The sequence below is a fragment of the Schistocerca cancellata genome, chromosome 3 (assembly GCF_023864275.1).
Source record: "Schistocerca cancellata isolate TAMUIC-IGC-003103 chromosome 3, iqSchCanc2.1, whole genome shotgun sequence".
NCBI classification, from domain to species: Eukaryota; Metazoa; Arthropoda; class Insecta; order Orthoptera; family Acrididae; genus Schistocerca; species Schistocerca cancellata.
In genome coordinates this window covers 256,062,422-256,082,237 of record NC_064628.1, presented here as the reverse complement: position 1 = coordinate 256,082,237, position 19,816 = coordinate 256,062,422, and the positions used below count along the sequence as shown (strand labels likewise).

Here is a 19,816-nt window from a genome sequence, read left to right as displayed (position 1 = left end):
GCCGACAGGTGTTGTTGATATACCTCGATGTGGACAGCTGAAAATGCGTGCACCGACCGGGACTCGAACCCGGGATCTCCTGCTTTGCGCGGTTTAATACTGATACCGGATTGGCTATGATGTATATCAGCGAGACAGTTCGCACGTATTATGGGAGCTAAAGATGGATAGAGCGTCTGCCATGTAAGCAGGAGATCCCGGGTTAGAGTCCCGGTCGGGACATGCATTTTCAGCAGTCCACATAGAGGTACATCAACAACACCTGTCGGCAGCTGAGGGTTTCAGTTAGTCATCATTTATTCCCCATAAAAGCTATTAGCTTGTGATTGGTCAAATGTGAAAGACGCCGCTTTGCGCGGTTTAATACTGATACCGGATTGGCTATGGCGTATATCAGCGAGTCAGTTCGCGCGTATTATGGGATCTAAAGAACTGATTTGTGAAGTCTAAGCAGTTCGGAACTCAGCCATCATCATGTTTGGATGCGTACCTTACCAGCTCTGAACATATGTAATAATTTTGCTGAATACTGAGTAAAAATTGACCGTGGTGTGCCGCAAAGTGAGCGCAAACGTGGGAGGAAAATGAAGACGCCAAATTCCGATTTTTATGTGACTTTTGAATAACTAAAATTCGCGTGGCATATTGTACAAGCTAGCAGGGCGAACTGAACGTTGAAAGGGATCGTGTTGGTGAGTATTTGAGCGAGCGAGCGAGCATTCTGTCGCAGCTAATTTGTTTTATCTTTTATTGATAACAGGTTCGGTTAACGCTGCACCGTCTCAAATTAGACTACAGCGGTATTTATTTCATCGGCATGTATTAACAGTGACAGTAACACATAGAACAAGAGCCAGTATTCCAGCAGTGATCGAGCAGCGCTGCTGCACGGCGGCAGTAGTCCGCGCTGACAGGGGACCACACTAATTTGGGGTCGCTCTAACTAAAGGACATGTCCTATTCCGCTTTAAAAATTATCTTGTTTGTAACAGGAAAGAAAACGTCACTTTCCGTCGACACTAGTATAATGGACCCGCGGTCTCTGGCGGCTCGTGACAGAATTATTGCATTTCGTTTGGACGACAATGGATCTGGTTCCATGGCAAGCTCTGTCACCAGACGTGACACCAACGGACTACTGCTTCTGGAGGGATGTGAAGAGCCTAGTATACGAGACTACTGCCGATATTCTCACGGATCTGGTTGCTAAGATTATCGCTGCCGCGGAAGTAGTACGCCAAAGTCCTGGTATTCTTGAGGGCTTAAGACAGTCCATGGTGTGTCGTTGTAGATTCTGTAGTGGTCATGGTGTTCGAAATTTTGAACAAGTTCTGCATTTGGTACGTGTTGCACTGTACATTACATAAGGGATTGAACAATCTGTGATAAAAGTGTACATGTTTCGTCTGTTGTTGTAACATTACTTTGTGTCGTGTGTTGTACGGTTTGGTTATAGGATATTATAGGCTTCTTCACTGCTGTGGAGGTATTTCCACGGAAATAAGGGTGATTGCAATAAGAAACCGAATAAATCATAATCACATTGTTATTCTGTAACGAGTCGATGGAGACCGTGGGTCACTTGTACCAAAATACTCAGAAGGTATCCCCAAACAACCTCTGAAAGTTTGTCGGTGTGGTTCTGGTTCACCCTGTATATAACAGACAACGTCGGATGCTTCATGAGGCTGTTTGCCAGTGATACTTTTGTATAGGAGATCACCCCCATGGGCCAATTGTTAACTGGTACGATAGCTCAGCATGTTCAGTCAGCGTGCTAATCACTCTCTGCAATTAAATAATTAAATAAAAACTGAAGTTCTCATTGATGGAATTGAAAGATATCACACGCATCAACGCAGTACCACTGACGAAAAACGACGAAGAAACAAACGATATGAAAGACAACCCCCCCCCCCCCAACAAATAAAGAAAAAAAAATTGTTATCGTCACCGCCTTCAGTGTGGAAGGGCCCCGGTTCGATTCCCCCTATATCCTCTGATGTTTACCTCAGAGATAGGGAGGTCTGGTATGGAGTCCACTCAGCCCATGTGAGGCCAAATGACGAGCTGCTAGAATAAAGAAGCGTCGGTATCATAGGGATTCATTTACTGGCAGGAACGGCTGAGTTGCCCATAACATATTAAAATTCATATACGAGTTGTAAAAAATACACAAAACTATGATACTTAAATCTAGTCGGTGAATAAAATTGTTAAACTGCCCAGTTGGGTTAGTATCTCAGACCATCCTCCAACACTTCAGGGATGAGGCCTGACATTTCACAGAATTTTAGAACATATGTTCACAATGAAATTTTCACCTTGCGCCGGAGTGTGCGCTGATATGACACTTCCTGACAGATTAAAACTGTGTGCCAGACCACGACTCGAACTTGGAACCATTGTCTTTCGTGGGCAAGTTCCTTACTATCTGAGCTATCCAAGCACAACTCATGAGCCGTCCCTACAGTTTTACTTGCACGAGTGCCTAATTTCCTACCTTCCAAATTCACAGACGTTCTTTTGTGAAACCTGAAAGACTAACGCTCCTGGAAGAAAGGAGATAATGGAGAGAGGGCTTAGCCACAGCCTGCGCGGCGTTTCCAGAATGCAAAGTCCTTAGTGTGGGACGACATGTATAAATTACTTTCTGAAATCCCCTTGTGTAAAGATAAAATCTTGATACTTTCTTAAAATTGAAGGAAACAAACGTTTCATGATGTAATCTGGCATATGGCCTACTATACTCCCTGCACTCATTCAGGCTCTGAAGACGCAAAGGCGGCAGTTTCTTCGATGCATGGTTGCTTAGTCTGAAGCCTGATACACCCAGATCCATGAATTCCGAATGTCTTGGTTGGACTTGGTCGATTCCAAAACATCCACTAGAAGTTTGGCTGTAAAAGTCCTTGACTGAAGCAACCCTATTCAGTGATCGAGGGAGCCATCAAACTTACTGTACACTTCCACCCTTACCTTACACAGGGTGTCTACGTGGACAAGAAAAAAAAATTCCCGGATTTTTCCCGGATTTCCCAGTTAAAAACACAATTTCTCCCGGATGAAATTGCGTATAAAGCGGGTGAAAATACATCCGGGTTAAGTAACAGTATACTTTGCCTCGGAGCTATAAAACGTATCAGTCCTTTGAATCGTAAAGGTCTTATACCGGCGGAGGACGTCCCACCACTTTAGGATACGAAATCCTGGGAAAACAATGCGTTTGGAAAGTTGTTTGATGCGAGACAATTATTTTCGTATTGCGAAAGTATTTAAACAAATTCCACAAATTACAGCACGGTAGCTTCCGAAACTCTAAAATAGAGATTGCGTTGAGCGATGCACTTTTGTCAGCCAGTCATAGCTCATGTCACGTGACCTCGCTAGCGAATGACGGCAGTTATTCAGAGCACGAGGCCTACGAGAAAGACAGGCCGCGGCGCGTACGTTACGAAGTTACGCCGAGCTCGCTCAACTCAGCTAAGTGCGTTTCTACACCGGTTAACTCGTAAGCAGATGTGTATGTACGAAAGAGAATTGCATCGTCTATTCGCATCCACTGTTATTAGTCCTACAATGATAGGAAGTCCGTAGGCCTACTAACAGGCTCTAATTTGGCAATTAAAATCGTGCCAAAATGATTATCAGTTGCGTAGAAATGTCGAAGTGTTCTGGCATGAAGAGACTTGTGACATTGCTCAGTAACACATTATGCACATTTTTTTGAAGGTCAATTACACTTTTTGTCATCGATTGTATAATTTTTTATCTATGAAAGAACAACATTAAATATGAAAACTAACCTGAAGCTCGGTCTTTTTTTAGCGTGTGTTACATGTTACGTCATATCAAATACAAATGTGCCGGTAAAATTTTAAATAGTGGCATAAATGACTTATCTTCTGGGCCCGACATTTTTCAAATAGCTGATCCTCAAAGTGTTACGTTTTGAATGAGAGTTATAAACCCCTGTGATTTAAGAAATTCACTGCACATTCTCACACGAAACATAAATCATCTTGCATGGAAATTTACTTTGAAAGTAACGCATCTCAAGCCACTATTCGTAATATTTTCTGTTGATCTGTTAGAAATTTAAACAGTTGTGACGTCACGCACATCGAATGCACGTTAGTTGTTACGGACGTGCTGCATAATCTTCGACCTAAATCCTTTGACACTTTTCGGTGTCGGCAAACTGGTCTGTGCATTGTGTAAATTACCCATTTTCTATCCAACTAAACTTTTATTTTGGTGTTATTCTCTGATTTATGTTTCATTGCTGCAGTATTATTCAGCAGTAGTGGACTAAAGTTCTTTGTCAGCGTATCTGATCTTACACGTCAAACCTACAAAACTGAAATCTAAAACAATGAAAAATCCCGGAATTCTAAAAAATTCCCGGGTTTTTCCCGGATTTGTCCCGGATGAAAAAATTCCCGGGTTTTTCCCGGATCTCCCGGATGTCCCGGACCGCATACACCCTGTTACATTACTTTTTCGTGTCTGGAAACCAGTCGCTGTCTTTCAGTCCAGTACTGGGCCACATCCAGGGCTTCTTTCTTATCCACCTACAAATCGTCGAGGTTGCATCTGTAGGGACAGTTTGTACAAGCCAGGTGGTGTTCCATGTCTTGCACAGCATCACTATCGCAACTCCCATCGTCACGTTAGCATGACCCCACCTGATCATGTTTGTTCTCACTGGGGCCACCCCTGTTCTTATACGGTTCAGGGCTTTTTTTTTTCCAGTTTGTTATGGAGTTGCCAGACACTCAGTGCCAATGGGACGATGTCGATCGTCGATGGTTTGTTTGAGCCTCTGTGTGAATTCGTGAGATGTTCTTTTGGATCTGGGCCTCACAAGACCAGCAGCTCGGTAAAGCTTTGATACGGGCGAGGGTTTCATAAGCCCTGTTGCGAGTCGACATATTTCATTATGGCTTGCCATACCAGGTGTGTGCTTTCAGCTGTAGAGAAGCATAGTGTTTGGGCCATAGTTCTCAGGATAGCAGGTTTTTCACCCCATTTGCTGTTTACGAATTTCCGCAAAGTATTATTCTGGAGGCCACCTTCTGACGGATCTTTTCACAGTGCTGTCTGTATGTCAGAGATCTATCCAGAGTCACACCTAGATAAGTTTGTTTATCTGTGTGTTCCAGTGTGGTATTATCCCAGGAAACCTTCAGCTTTCGCTTTGCTTGCCGAGATGGAAAGTGCTTACTTGAGTCTTCGAATAATTCTACATCTACATCTAAATTTATACTCCGCAAGCCACCCAACGGTGTGTGGCGGAGGGCACTTTACGTGCCACTGTCATTACCTCCCTTTCCTGTTCCGTTTAAGATAATTATTTTGATAGTATTCTGACAAAACCCTGAGTGGTTTTCCCAGATTCTGTTCTAACCCCCCCCCCCTCCCCGAGCTGTGATTACCAAGTCATCTGCATATAGGAAATGATTAGTATGATTAGTCGTTGGCTGGTCGTCAGTGTATAGTAGTTAAAAAAGGTAGGGGGCCAGAACGCTTCCCTGGGTCAGTCCTGTAGGGTAGCATACCGTCCGACGCGGCTGAAGGGATATAAAATACTGTCTTGCCTCAGCCGCCATCGGGGTCCATGAGGGGCGTACCAGTCACTGTATTGTTAGCTCCTCATTTGTCAATAATACCAAATGGAATTAAAATTAAAAAAAAAGAGCTACATCTAAATTTACATGACTACTCTCTAAGTCACACTCAAGTGCCAGGTAGAGGTTTCTCTGAACCACATTCAGACTATTTCTCCACCGTTCCGCGCTTCAAAAGCTCGTGGAAAAAACGAACACTTGTCTTTCTGTAAGAGCTCTGATTTCTCTTATTTTATTGAGACGATCATCCCTCCCAACGTAGGGTGGCGACAGTAAAATAATTTCACATTCGGAGAAGAAAGTTGGTGATAGAAATTTCGGGAAATTATCTTGCCGCAACGAAAAATGTCTTTGTTTTAATGATTTCCGTCCTCGCTTATCATATCCGTGACTCACTCTCCCCTGTTTCGGCCTTTTTTAACTTTTTCGATGTCCTATCTGCTTAGGATCCATTATAGTACAGAAATACTCTAGCAGAGACGAAGAAGCGTAATGTAGGTAATCTCATTTGAAGGCCTATTCATCTTCTAAGCGTTCTACCAATAGAACGTAGTCTTTGGTTTGGCTTCCCCACTATTTTCTATTTTATCTATGTGATCGTTCCAAATTTAGTTGCTCATAATTGTAATTCCTAGATATTTAGTCGCCTTGCAGCCTCATTTGTGTGATTTATAACGTAATCGAAATTTAACGGAATTCTTTTTGTACCCGTGCGAATGACCTCATACTTTTCATTATTTAGTGTCAATTGCAGCTTTTTGCACCACACAGGTGTCTTGTCTACATGATTCTGCAGTTGGTTTTGATATTCTGATGACTTTACGAGACAGTGACAGCATCATCTGCAAACAATCTAAGAGGGCTGCTCAGATTATCTCCTAAATCGTTTGTGAGGATTAGGAACACACAGGGCCTACAACACTTCCTTAGGAAATGCTAGATATCAATTTTTTTTTTACTCGATGATTATCTGTCAATTACTACGTACTGTGACATTTCTGAGAAGAAATCAAGGATCTATTCACATAAACTAAAGCTACACTTCATAGGCACGCAATTTGTTAGAAGTCTCTTGTGAGGAACGGTTTCAAAAGCCTTCTGGAAATCTAGAAATATGGAATCAGTTTTAGATCCCCTGTCGAAAGCTTCTACTACTTGGTACTAAAAAAGAACCAGTTGTTTTTCACAAGAAACAAGGTGCTACAGATAAAGGATCTGAGTCCCTGCCTCCCCACTCTCGTCATTTATCATGTTTGGAAGACGTTTCCAAAAAGCTGACACTATAGCCCGATTAAAATTACTAAACAGTTGACGTTTGTCACTTGGCGCTACAGTGTTGCCACACCGGCTGCCGTTCGGTTACAGGCGACACACAAAAATGGAAGTCATTTCACAAATGCTGTTAATGTGTAACGCGGACTAATGCAGAAGCGGGTGCCACGGGGTATGGCGGAAATGCGAGGTGTTCTGTCGACAGTCGATTTTAAGTGACCAATGACTGAAGTGCAGCAGAACACACATTTTGCAGCCCTGAGTTTAAACTCATGTCCTACCCTAACCTAACCTAATCTTACCAAAACCTCATGAAGTGCAACGTATCCGAGGAAACGGCGGTCAACTATCTGCGGCAAAACTAAAATCACGATTGCTTTGTTTTGAAAAATGTCAGTTTCAGCGCTAAAAGCAAATTGAAATTTCTCGCTATTATTGGTTGCTTGAAACTATCCTCACACTGGTTACACGAGTCGCTGCGTTACCAACCGATAAGAGCGCATAAAAATGAACGATAAGAAGAAAAAGAAGTGCATAAAAATTGTCAGTTCGATGATGAAAATGATGCGTAAAAGAATTAGGAATTTAAAAAATAGCCCCAAACAAATTAAATAAATAAAGATAATAACTCAAGTCTTTTGATCAGATTCAGAAATAATAAAATTTCGCTGCGTTTAATAAGGTTCCAACCTATGACTTACGCACCGGGCCTGTAGGCTAACCACGGCGTTACACCAGTACTTTGCGTTAAGTTGTTAAATATGTGACTCAGTTGATGCAGTCGCAACGACGAATTGTAGCTTTCAAAAATTCGGCTTCACGCTATGTTGTGCGAAGGTTATCTAATGTAAGTCGATCTCCGTTGTTATAATATCTATGTATGTGACGCAGAATTGTGTCTTGTGCGGAAGGATCCGGTAGTGTTTGGTTAGTGCAGTGTATGAAACATGTGTGTTTAAATACGAAGTAAAAGGGCAAGACCCTGGATTCGGAATCCAAACACATCAAAAACAAAATCCGGAAGTGAGCTGACCAGTTGTTGTGGAAATTTGGCAACAGCGAATGGTTCACGCTGTAGTGTGAGGAAACTAGCTCCAGCACGTGAAGTGTCGACTATTAAGTAATTTTAATTAGACTATAAGCGCAAGATGAAATAACACTTGATAAGATCTGAACATGGCCCTGTGAAGTTCGCAACAGTATCCCTATCTATTTATTAAATTGATTTTGATTTTTATAATCATACAGCCTTAACCAGCATACAGAGCTAGCCATAACAATTGAAACACCTGGAAGGATATAGCAAATAAAGAAATTTTACTAATGTGTGCGCACAGTGTAGTAGGCAGAGTTCGTGGATGATCTGGAGATACAAATGTGACGCAGAATTGTGTCTTGTGCGGAAGGATCCGGTAGTGTTTGGTTAGTGCAGTGTATGAAACATGTGTGTTTAAATACGAAGTAAACACTTCGTAGGCAGAGCTGTCACCTCTGGCACAAGCCATGGCTCTGACCTGGCTGGGCCAAGCGTTGAAGTGAGCTTGGATGAAAAATTGTGTGTCGTTCCATGCTGCTTGAACTATATACGATAGTTCACCCATGTGGTGGTCTGCAAATGGCCAGTCCTCCTCAGCACACCATAATTAGCTGTTTTCAGTGAGTGAGTAGTCTGAGGAAGGTGCTGGCTAGGGCAACAATCTAACGCCCTCTTATCTAATACCCTCTTATCGAGGTCGGGTCAAGACAGCATGGCCAACATGCTGTCTTACGTTATCCTGATGGATGATAACGTCATGGACACTTCACTTAGAAAATACGGCGTGGCCACCGATCTCAAAACGTCAGAGATATAACGCCTGCTGTCCAAATGACTGGGTGTTCGATAAAGAAATGATCGAGTGGCGCGCCCAGTGGCACCCTACAGCATCAAGGCAGGTGCTGGGCAAGTGTGGTGGTGACAAATGCAATCTGGCAATACGCATCCTCCTCAACAGTCTTCACGTTTGGATGCGCCCATTGTGATGCTGTAAACAAGACAGAGGCTTGTCTGAAAAGACGATGGGTGCCATTCCTGTGTCCAGTGTTGTTGGGTGTACCACTGTCCGATCGCCTCCTTCTGCTGCCCTGTCAAGGAAATCTGCAACATGATCTCCATTCTGACAGTCTGTGATGCTGTGGAAGTCGTTGCACTGGCCGTATGGATACATGTCTTGCTGCAAAAAGCCCATTCGCTGACGCAAGGAATTCGATGTGACATGACCGCGCCAACGATGTATCTGTACACTCGAGCGCTAGTCGCGTGCGGCCATTGAGATGTTGAATGGCGTTGAGTGTAGCCTGACCGAAACCACCGATAACGTATTCCCTTGACAGTCGCGGGATTCTGACCAACGCAATCAACAACCGCTATATTACTAGACCGCAATCCTGCCATTGCCGAATTGCTGTAAATGCCAGTAGATGTTTCTCCTTCTTACATGGGATATAACACTATATTTTCGGCAATAATTAACACTCAGAATGATCTCACTCTTCAGCGGAGAGCACGCTGATTTGAAACTTCCTGGCAGATTAAAACTTTGTGTCGGACCGAGACTCGAACCTGCCTTTCACAGGCAAGTGCTCTACCGCTTCAACTGTCCCAACACGACTCACGATCTTCCCCTACAGCTTCACTTCCGAAAACAGCACATTCCTATCTTCCAAATTTCACAGAAGTTTATTCACATACCTCGCCGGACTAGCACTTCTAGAGGAAAGTAAGTTTGGAAGGTAGGAAATGAGGTGTTGGCGGAAGTAAAGCAATGAGGTCGGGTCGTGATTCGATAGCTCAGTTCGGTACAGAATTTGCCAGCATAGGGCAAAGGTCTCACGTTCGAGTCCCAATCCGGCACATGGTTTTAATCAGCCAGGAAGTTTCAGTTAACATTCAAATGCTATTTTTTAATGAGAAACTCGCTGGGTACTCACTCTTTATTTCTACGTAGAATGTAAATTGAGTTACTCGAACCCAAATTTGTATATCCAAGCAGAAGTCGCGATCATTCATTACGCTGTAATCGTACGAGGGGTATACAAAAAGGAAGCCTCAATCGGTCGCGTAGTGGAAACCACAGTGAAAATTTGTTGAAGCTTTGATTTTTTTTTTTTTTTTTTTTGATTGATCTCTTAAAGCCTTCAGCTGCCATTCTCTTTATTTCCTGTACGATTGTACATGGATTTTTTTTTTTTTTTTTTAAAGTAGCAGTTGCTCCTATGACATCATGTTATGCTCATAAAATAATTCGAAGTGTTCACGCTGTTTTAGGAGCATGTTACTTTCGAGCAGATGCTGCTTTGCAACAACTGCTCGAAAGTAACGTGCTCCTGTAAACGACGTATACGACATAATCTGCTACTAAAAAATCACCCATAAAATACTTGAAAATGGCGCCGGCCGCGGTGGTCCAGCGGTTCTGGGCGCTCGGTCCGGATCCGCGCGACTGCTACGGTCGCAGGTTCGAATCCTGCCTCGGGCATGGATGTGTGTGGTGTCCTTAGGTTAGTTAGGTTTAAGTAGTTCTAAGTTCTAGGGGACTGATGACCACAGATGTTAAGTCCCATAGTGCTCAGAGCCATTTGAACCATTTTTGAACTTGAAAATGGCCTAAGGCCGAAATTGTACAGTCGTACAGGGAATAAAGAGAATGGCAGCTGAAGGCTTCAAGAAATCATTCAAAAAATGCATCGCAGCTGCGGACCCTATCGCAATGAAAATTGTACTTCGCAAAGACGTTGGGCAGTGTCTCAAGTATGCCCGTCGAATGCGTCACGTTGCACGTCGTGGTCTTAGCGCACAGTCAATACGTAAAGAAGCCTAGAAAACAGGGTCTCCCGCCAGGTATGTGCCTGCCGAGAAATTTAATCAGGTTTCATGCAATCGCACGTAACGTTAACTGTCACGTATTTTCTTCTTCACGACAGTGTTCTCGGCTGCATCCTGTATGGGCAATGGAGACGCTTCTGCAGCATTTTCAGTGGGGTGGCTCACGTACCGCTAGCTATGAGGACAGCATGTTGGCACAGGCAACCAACAGCAGACCAGCGTAGACAGTTGGCGGAAAGCACAGGCGGCTGCCTTCTACGATGAGGGTATTTGTTGCTACAACAAATGTCAAAGTCGGAGCAGCGACTATGTAAAGTAGCCGGAAGGCGTAACGAACTGTTGCTAATAAAACCTTTTTTGAAACTTCCTGGCGGATTAAAACTGTGTGCCCGACCGAGACTCGAACCCGGGACCTTTGCCTTTCGCGGGCAAGTGCTCTACCATCTGAGCTACCGAAGCACGACTCACGCCCGGTACTCACAGCTTTACTTCTGCCAGTATCTCGTCTCCTACCTTCCAAACTTTACAGAAGCTCTCCTGCGAACCTTGCAGAACTAGCAGTCCTGAAAGAAAGGATATACCGGAGACATGGCACTCCTGAAAGAAAGGATATAGCGGAGACATGGCTTAGCCACAGCCTGGGGGATGTTTCATTCTGGAAACATCCCCCAGGCTGTGGCTAAGCCATGTCTCCGCTATATCCTTTCTTTCAGGAGTGCTAGTTCTGCAAGGTTCGCAGGAGAGCTTCTGTAAAGTTTGGAAGGTAGGAGACGAGGTACTGGCAGAAGTAAAGCTGTGAGTACCGGGCGTGAGTCGTGCTTCGGTAGCTCAGATGGTAGAGCACTTGCCCGCGAAAGGCAAAGGTCCCGAGTTCGAGTTTCGGTCCCGCACACAGTTTTAATCTGCCAGGAAGTTTCATATCAGCGCACACTCCGCTGTAGAGTGAAAATTTCATTCTGGAAACATCCCCCAGGCTGTGGCTAAGCCATGTCTCCGCTATATCCTTTCTTTCAGGAGTGCTAGTTCTGCAAGGTTCGCAGGAGAGTTTCTGTAAAGTTTGGAAGGTAGGAGACGAGATACTGGCAGAAGTAAAGCTGTGAGTACCGGGCGTGAGTCGTGCTTCGGTAGCTCAGATGGTAGAGCACTTGCCCGCGAAAGGCAAAGGTCCCGAGTTCGAGTTTCGGTCCCGCACACAGTTTTAATCTGCCAGGAAGTTTCATATCAGCGCACACTCCGCTGTAGAGTGAAAATTTCATTCTGGAAACATCCCCCAGGCTGTGGCTAAGCCATGTCTCCGCTATATCCTTTCTTTCAGGAGTGCTAGTTCTGCAAGGTTCGCAGGAGAGCTTCTGTAAAGTTTGGAAGGTAGGAGACGAGATACTGGCAGAAGTAAAGCTGTGAGTACCGGGCGTGAGTCGTGCTTCGGTAGCTCAGATGGTAGAGCACTTGCCCGCGAAAGGCAAAGGTCCCGAGTTCGAGTTTCGGTCCCGCACACAGTTTTAATCTGCCAGGAAGTTTCATATCAGCGCACACTCCGCTGTAGAGTGAAAATTTCATTCTGGAAACATCCCCCAGGCTGTGGCTAAGCCATGTCTCCGCTATATCCTTTCTTTCAGGAGTGCTAGTTCTGCAAGGTTCGCAGGAGAGCTTCTGTAAAGTTTGGAAGGTAGGAGACGAGATACTGGCAGAAGTAAAGCTGTGAGTACCGGGCGTGAGTCGTGCTTCGGTAGCTCAGATGGTAGAGCACTTGCCCGCGAAAGGCAAAGGTCCCGAGTTCGAGTCTCGGTCGGGCACACAGTTTTAATCCGCCAGGAAGTTTCATATCAGCGCACACTCCGCTGCAGAGTGTAAATCTCATTCTGAAAACCTTTTTTGATTTTCACAGTGGTTTCCATTTCGCGGCAGATCGGAACTTACTACCTGGACAATCCTCGCAATGGGCACCGATGCATGACAAAGAGTATTGTTTACTCACTCACACACACACACACACACACACACACACACACACACACACACACACACACACACAACATCATATTGTTTACTCGTACACGCAATATCACATACTAGAGTCACACGCATAATTCCATTCGCAAATCCGCATGACGATTTTGTCATGACGAACTTGGGCAGTACTATCTAGGTCCATGATGTATTCACAATCCTAATGAAACACACTAAGTATAAAAGTATACAGTATCACATATATAAACAATAACCTAATAAACGGTAGTTTCTTTAACGTCCTGATCCTCTGTTGTGAAAGAACTGTGTACTGACATGATCTATACAACAGCATGACGACGCGGTAACATGCCCAGAAACGTTTAATTGAAGATGACAACGGCCGCGGAAGCCTGCGCTCGCAAAAATCTATGATGTAATAAGGTATCTGTTATGAGGAGACTACAGACCACATTTACAAACGGTGAACTAAATTATTTATGTAAATCATGCTACTGTAATACATATTCTGATTATGTAACTTCGGCATGGTAATTTCTGCTTACAGTAATATGATGCTGTCAGAACGTTGGCTTATCTTCCACCTTTAGAAGACTTAGATGGCGTGATAAATGCCATCGTATGAAGTCGCTTTTATAATGCCCAGTTTTCCTTGTTGCCTCGTCTGAAACATCTCTTTGTTTTGAGAATGTATATCTAGACTCGTTCCAATCTTTGAAGGTTCCCCTTCTTGTTTGAATCTATGGAACAGGATAAATAACTGCTATAAATTACTGGTGTGTCATAATTTCTTACGTAGATTTTACATCTACGCTGCAACGTCTGGTTAATTCTTCCACGATTCTTGAACTGCGACGTATTGAAATTTACAGAGACATTGCGCAAAACCTCCTTTCACGGCATTACGATGCACGCTATACACAAGATCTAGCAAGAAAATGATGATACTCAGCCGGCCATGGTGGCCGAGCGGTTCTAGGCGCTACAGTCTGGAACCGCGCGAGCGCTACGGTCGCAGGTTCGAATCCTGCCTCGGGCATGGTTGTGTGTGATGTCCTTAGATTAGTTAGGTTTAAGTAGTTCTCAGTTCTAGGGGACTGATGACCTGAGAAGTCCCATAGTGCTCAGATCCATTTGAACCATTTGATGATACTCATCTGGTCCAGGTGCAATCATACGCCACTTGGAGAACGTGAACTTTCCTTTGCTGCTGACGTGGGAAGTAATTTTTGCGTTTATCTCATTTTCAATATCGAATAACAATGTAAATATGTGCCTCTTGGTAAAAAAATTCACATACAGATAGATTTCAGATCAACGATTTCACTAATGGGCTACTTTCGATTGTTCGGGGAAAACGAGTTTTGTATCTATCTCCTTTGTAATTTTTATTCAGTCAGATAATGATTAAACGAGCTGTATGTGGCTGCAAGTCTAACTGCAGGAATTATTACGGTGACGTTCTTAAATTGGTTAAGGAACCGGAGGATTACAAATCCCAGAACTTCCCCTATACAGGTCAAAAGCGATATTGTGTGATTTTTTTGAATGGAAGGACGGAAAGGCAAAATTTTTATTAGTTTACCACCGTCACAATTTTTCATGTTGTAAGAAAGGCTAGGGACAGCAATAGTAGATAGTGGGCAGGCAACTGACTGCATCATAGCCTAAGGCAAATGCTTAAAGTGCCATAATGCTCTTGATGGAATCTAGGGACATTTTGGTACCTAAACGCCTAATGAAAGCACGCACGGGAGACTCCAATTACCTTGAGATACATGTAAACGTAGGCTTCCGCGGCCGCTGTCACAGTCGATAAAATTCTTCTGGATTTGAGGCCTCATTGTCATCTGTAAAATTCCGACGTTTCGGCGGCTGTTGCAAGACGCCTTCCTCACGGTGTATTGCTATCTGCTGAATGAGCACTAGTTTGGATACTTATATACTATGGAGGAGTGCAGTCATTGGATGTGAGGGTGGGGAGGAAGGGTATTAGGGGTTCATTTATTGGTCTTCATTGTGTATTGTCATTGGCGGAAATGGGCGTTTTCCATTGGGGTTTCATTTACTGCTTGCCACTGGTGGCAATCGGCGAATAGGAGACTGAGCGGCGACTACAGCGTAGCATTGTTTACTAACTGCCTAGTATCGGCTAGGCCGCGTCAGTGTACCCTCCACCGCTGTGGCCTACCGCGCGCCTGTTGCTCTGCGAGAGCTGTCCTTCCGCAAAGCTGTCGCAGCTGGCAGCCAAGACGCTGGATGGAAGTCGGTACCCGTCTTCTCTATTCATATTGTCGGGTCGCTTGGCTATTTCCATAGCCTCTCTAATCTTCCTTCTCAAACTATGTTTCGCCAGTACGCGGGCCTCTCGAAATTCGACCTTCTTCCTGCACTGTTCCTGATGATTTGCCACCGCTGATTTGTTGTATTGCTTGAGGCAGATATATCTCTCGTGTTCAGTTCACCTTGTGCTTATTGGACGCCCAGTCTCACCTACATACACCAGTCCACATTCGTACCCGATTTCATAAACTCCGGCGGCATGAAACTTGTCAATCGTATCTTCGCCGAGCCCAGAATGTCTTTTATTTTGTTGTTGCTACGAAAAATCGGCTTAATGCCTGTCCGACGGAGAATTTTGCCCAGACGTTCAGTAGTCCCTTGTATACATGGTAGCACAACGGTGTTCTGTGCTTCGTTCTGCATTTCCCTGTTGCCCTCCTCCTTCGGCGCCATGGTTTTGTTCAAATGGCCCTGAGCACTATGGGACTTAACATCTGAGGTCATCAGTCCCCTACAACTTAGAACTACTTAAACCTAACTAACCTAAGGACATCACACACATCCATGCCCGAGGCAGGATTCGAACCTGCGACCGTAACGGTCGCGCGGTTCCAGACTGAAGCGTCTAGAACCGCTCGGCCACCAGAGGCCGGCCCATGGTTTTGTGTATCATCCTCATGTCGTAGCCATTAGCTCCAAAAATGGACCTGAGGTTCTGTAGTTCAGCTTGCAGGTTGTGTTCATCACTGTCATGTAGGCTCTCTTAGTTAAAGTTTGCAGGGCCGAATTCTCTTGCGTGGGATGGTGGTGGGAGGATGCATGCAGGTACCTGTCCGTGTTGGTGGCTTCCTATATACTCTGTGTCCAAGCTTCCCCTCTGGCTTACAGTAAAGTCCCACGTCGAGAAAAGGCAATACCCCGTTCTTTTTTTATCTCCATGGTAAAGCGAATTTTGCTGTGCTGTTGGTTGAGATGTTCGTGAAAGTTCTGAAGCTCTTCTTCTCCGTGTGGCCAGGGCATTTCTAAACATTTAACGCAGGTTATCATTCTTTGCGCCATTTTGAAATCTTGTCACGATCTCAGTGAGTAATTGTGCCGCTTTGTTCACATAGTGTTTCATTAGAGATAACTTCATCGACCGGTGTTACTATTCATATAATTTGGCAGGTTGTCAATATACTGTACATCTAAACAGTAACGTTACTATGTAACGTACTCAACAGCGTGCTGGCTGTTAGGCTGGTTTTAGTGTCTTAGTATTTTACTATTGCTCCCCTTTATTTCTGATGATTTATTTGTATGAAAACGAAGTTAGTTCTGATATCCATTGCGTGAGCTGAGGCTGTAAATATACAAAAACAGTATTTAGTTATGAAGATCTCTGCGTAGGCGCCTGCCTACCCACTCGGGTTTCATGATATGTTGCCGAAATCCACATAAATGGGAACAATCTTAATGGTGACTACGACTAACTGCTCAACAGAGCTGTGTATACGGTGTTGTAAGCATCAAAGTCTTAACATGTATTCAATGCAAATGGCAGCGCGGACGGCGGTATCTGCTGCAACACCAATGATTCAACACAGGTAGGAGGTGGGCGTGGATTCTCCAACTATACATCGCAATTTGGCGCAAGAGAGTCTTCTCTTCATGACGACATGACTCAGTGACGGCAAGCCTGCTATTTACAGTAATCACTTTTACTCCTGACGATGAAGATGGTGCAACGTGCGAAAGAGTGTTTTAGTTCATTACTGACGCTGCCGTAATATCTACAGAGCGCTATACAATAATCACGTTACTTGATTTGAAGAGAGAAGTTTTGCTAACAGAAATTACAGCTCCCTTCTTACTACAGACGACGACATAGAAAACGACTAATCACTTTCGTACAGAATTAAATATTTTAATAAAGGTTGATGGAGACTCGAGCTACAGTCATACTACTCACATCCATGCGATGGTGGAGGCAAATAATACTTTGACCAAACCCTTCTCGCGCGACTGCTACGGTCATAGGTTCGAATCCTGCCTCGGGCATGGATGTGTGTGATGTCCTTAGGTTAGTTAGGTTTAAGTAGTTCTACGTTCTAGGGGACTGATGACAACAGATGTTTGGTCCCATAGTGCTCAGAGCCATTTGAACCAAACCCTTCTCCTTTAATGATCCCGCGAGAGTTAATGACTGCAAAACAATATATGGATACCGTACACAAAGCTTATGTACTGATCGGCTGGTGTCTACCACAGGTGACAGCACTACAAAAATTAAGCTATATTACATCTTCCACATACAACAGTTATAGTGCCACACATGTTACATGAAAGGGTTTGGTTTCTACACGTGCGTCCAAGTCACCACCCTATACTTCGCCATGTGTTGCCAATTTCATGGGTGATTATTTAACCTTCTCACTCTAAATCGAATTCTACACACAAAAATGGGATTAATCAGACATAAACAAAATCACACAAACGAGTGCCCACACACGAACTCCAGCCGAATAAATATTCATTAACTGTCAACGCTCCCAATAAAACGTAGGAGAGGGAGGTTTGGTCTAAGGAACCTGTTGACGATTTGGAACACGGTAACACTCATATCACTGGCAAGACATCTGAATTAAATGCCATTGTCAAAAGTAATTATGACGACCATCGCCGATGACTATGTGCAGTCATCTGGTATACATATATATTAGATACCGGTAATCGTGGAAATGATGATAAAATCCAATGCATACTATGACCACATACAATACTGCTTTCAAGCTACACTTAAAAATCTCGAGTGTCAGATTATTTTTCCTTCTAAAGAAGGCAATGGGCCTTTGATATTACTTTTTAATTGACCTCTGGTGGTTTTATCAGGTAGAAGTGCATCTCGAATCCTTTATGCATTTTAAGCGCCAGGAGAAAAACGGTTGTAAAAACCGGACCGTCTAACGACAGGCTGCGGTCAGGTCTATGCTGACGACAATGGTGTGGCTGGTGTAATGAACTTTTTTCCAGAATCCGCCGACAAAAGTCTAGTGATGAACTTCGCAATGCGAAAATGGAAACCATGTGATTAAAGTACGATGAACTATATGTCGATCTACTTACCGTAACAGTAGCTTCAGAAAGCAGCCAAAACCTCTACACGTAGCTACCTCTCCGGTGTACGTGACTGTCATTGTAGCAGTCGGGCTGGTATCTTCGTATTGTTATAGCGGCTTTGTACTATCTCACAGTGGTAAAAAGGTAGTTTTAGTACATCGAACACTTGCTACTGCGATAAGAGAAGTAGCTACTGCAAAATAATCAGTGATTGGCATTAACAGCAACAATGTCACACGGAGAGTGCTTTAAGGTAACATTAATCTATGCTGCCGCACTTCCCTGTTTACGCGCACAGTAACAGTACCAACAAAGATTTCGATCTTATGTTAATATATTGAAATAAATATTCACTGACAGTTTTTGAATTTGTTTCACTGACTGCGGACGTGCAACGACGCCTTCACGAACATTATTCATTAACACGCACCACGCGTCCTTAGTCAAACACTTCGACGTTACAACAGAAACACATCCGGCGGCGTCTGCCGGTTTACTAACCTAGCGACCATCTCTGGACAGTTTGGTCAAAGAGCTCAATCCGAAGTGATAACATAGCGTGGTGCGCCTGGCGCAATCTGTCGCGTGGTGGAAGAATTATGTATCTTTATGAATGAGCGTACGAAATTATCGTCGGTGAATCGCGTGTCAATATTTCGTCACTGTTGTTGTGTCTTATCAGCGGCTAAATGTTGGCGATAAAACGCGAAACACAGCAATTTTTATTAACTTGGTGGAACAATATTTCATAGTGCAAATTATTTGGTTTTCGTTAAAGGCAAATTCTACGATTATTTTCTTTTTCGTTTTGCCGATTTTAGATGTGTCTCTATGAAACAGGGTGTTTTGCGAAGTAGAACGAATGTGCATATCACGTAAGTAATTTATCTACAGAATTGTGAGAACAGGACACAACCTCAAAGTATCCAGCTTACAGTGTAACACAAGATGAACTGTTTCAATATTTTTTTTCTTTTAAAAACTGTGGCGAATGTATAATTCTATGTTGCAAACCGAATCCGCTATTTCTATTAGACACATAGTACAATTGAATGTGGCATTCAGTAGAGAGTAGTTGGAATTGAAAGCATCGATCTTGAGTATAGTTGTGATGGCCGCACATTAAATGTATTACGACACGAATTTTTCGTAAAACTGCGTATTTGGAACTTCAGTAGTTTGATATAAATGGCATTTCCCTAATAATAAACTGTTAGCAACACTTCATTATTGTACTTCAAAAATGGTTCAAATGGCTCTGAGCACTATGGGACTTAACTTCTGAGGTCATCAGTCCCCTAGAACTTAGAACTATTTAAACCTAACTAACCTAAGGACATCACACACACCCATGCCCGAGGCAGGATTCGAACCTGCGACCGTAGCGGTCGTGCGGTTCCAGACTGTAGCGCCTAGAACCGCTCGCCCATCACGGCCGGCCGTTATTGTACTAATATATTGAAAAGGAATTACATTCTTTGTGTTTTCACCAATGACTATCCTTTTTCTCCTACATTTTGCTCATTATTGTACGCTTTCCGGCAGCTGACGGGTAATGATTTTCTCTTTCTTCCAGTCATGGCCTTCTATTATAGGACGGTAGCAACTTTAGAATGAGAGTCGTGGCTATGGCCCATTGTCCTTCCTGATACCAAAGTGTTACTGTAATATGTGGAGCAATTTGATTTATATCATGTCT

The 19,816-nt window shown here is 43.7% G+C and overlaps 1 protein-coding gene across 2 annotated transcripts in view; it reads right to left on the bottom strand.

Annotated features, from left to right (window-relative positions):
• LOC126174904 (bestrophin-2-like) overlaps positions 1 to 18,595 on the bottom strand; it is a 481,716-nt gene extending 463,121 nt beyond the window's left edge. For both annotated transcript variants that reach the window (XM_049921337.1, XM_049921335.1), the window contains exon 1: positions 18,124 to 18,595. Coding sequence is in view for 1 of the 2 variants with exons in the window: in XM_049921335.1 (XP_049777292.1) it covers positions 18,124 to 18,194 (71 nt within the window). In the remaining variant the exon portion in view is untranslated. The remainder of the gene's footprint in view (positions 1 to 18,123) is intronic.
• Positions 18,596 to 19,816: the final 1,221 nt, after the last annotated feature.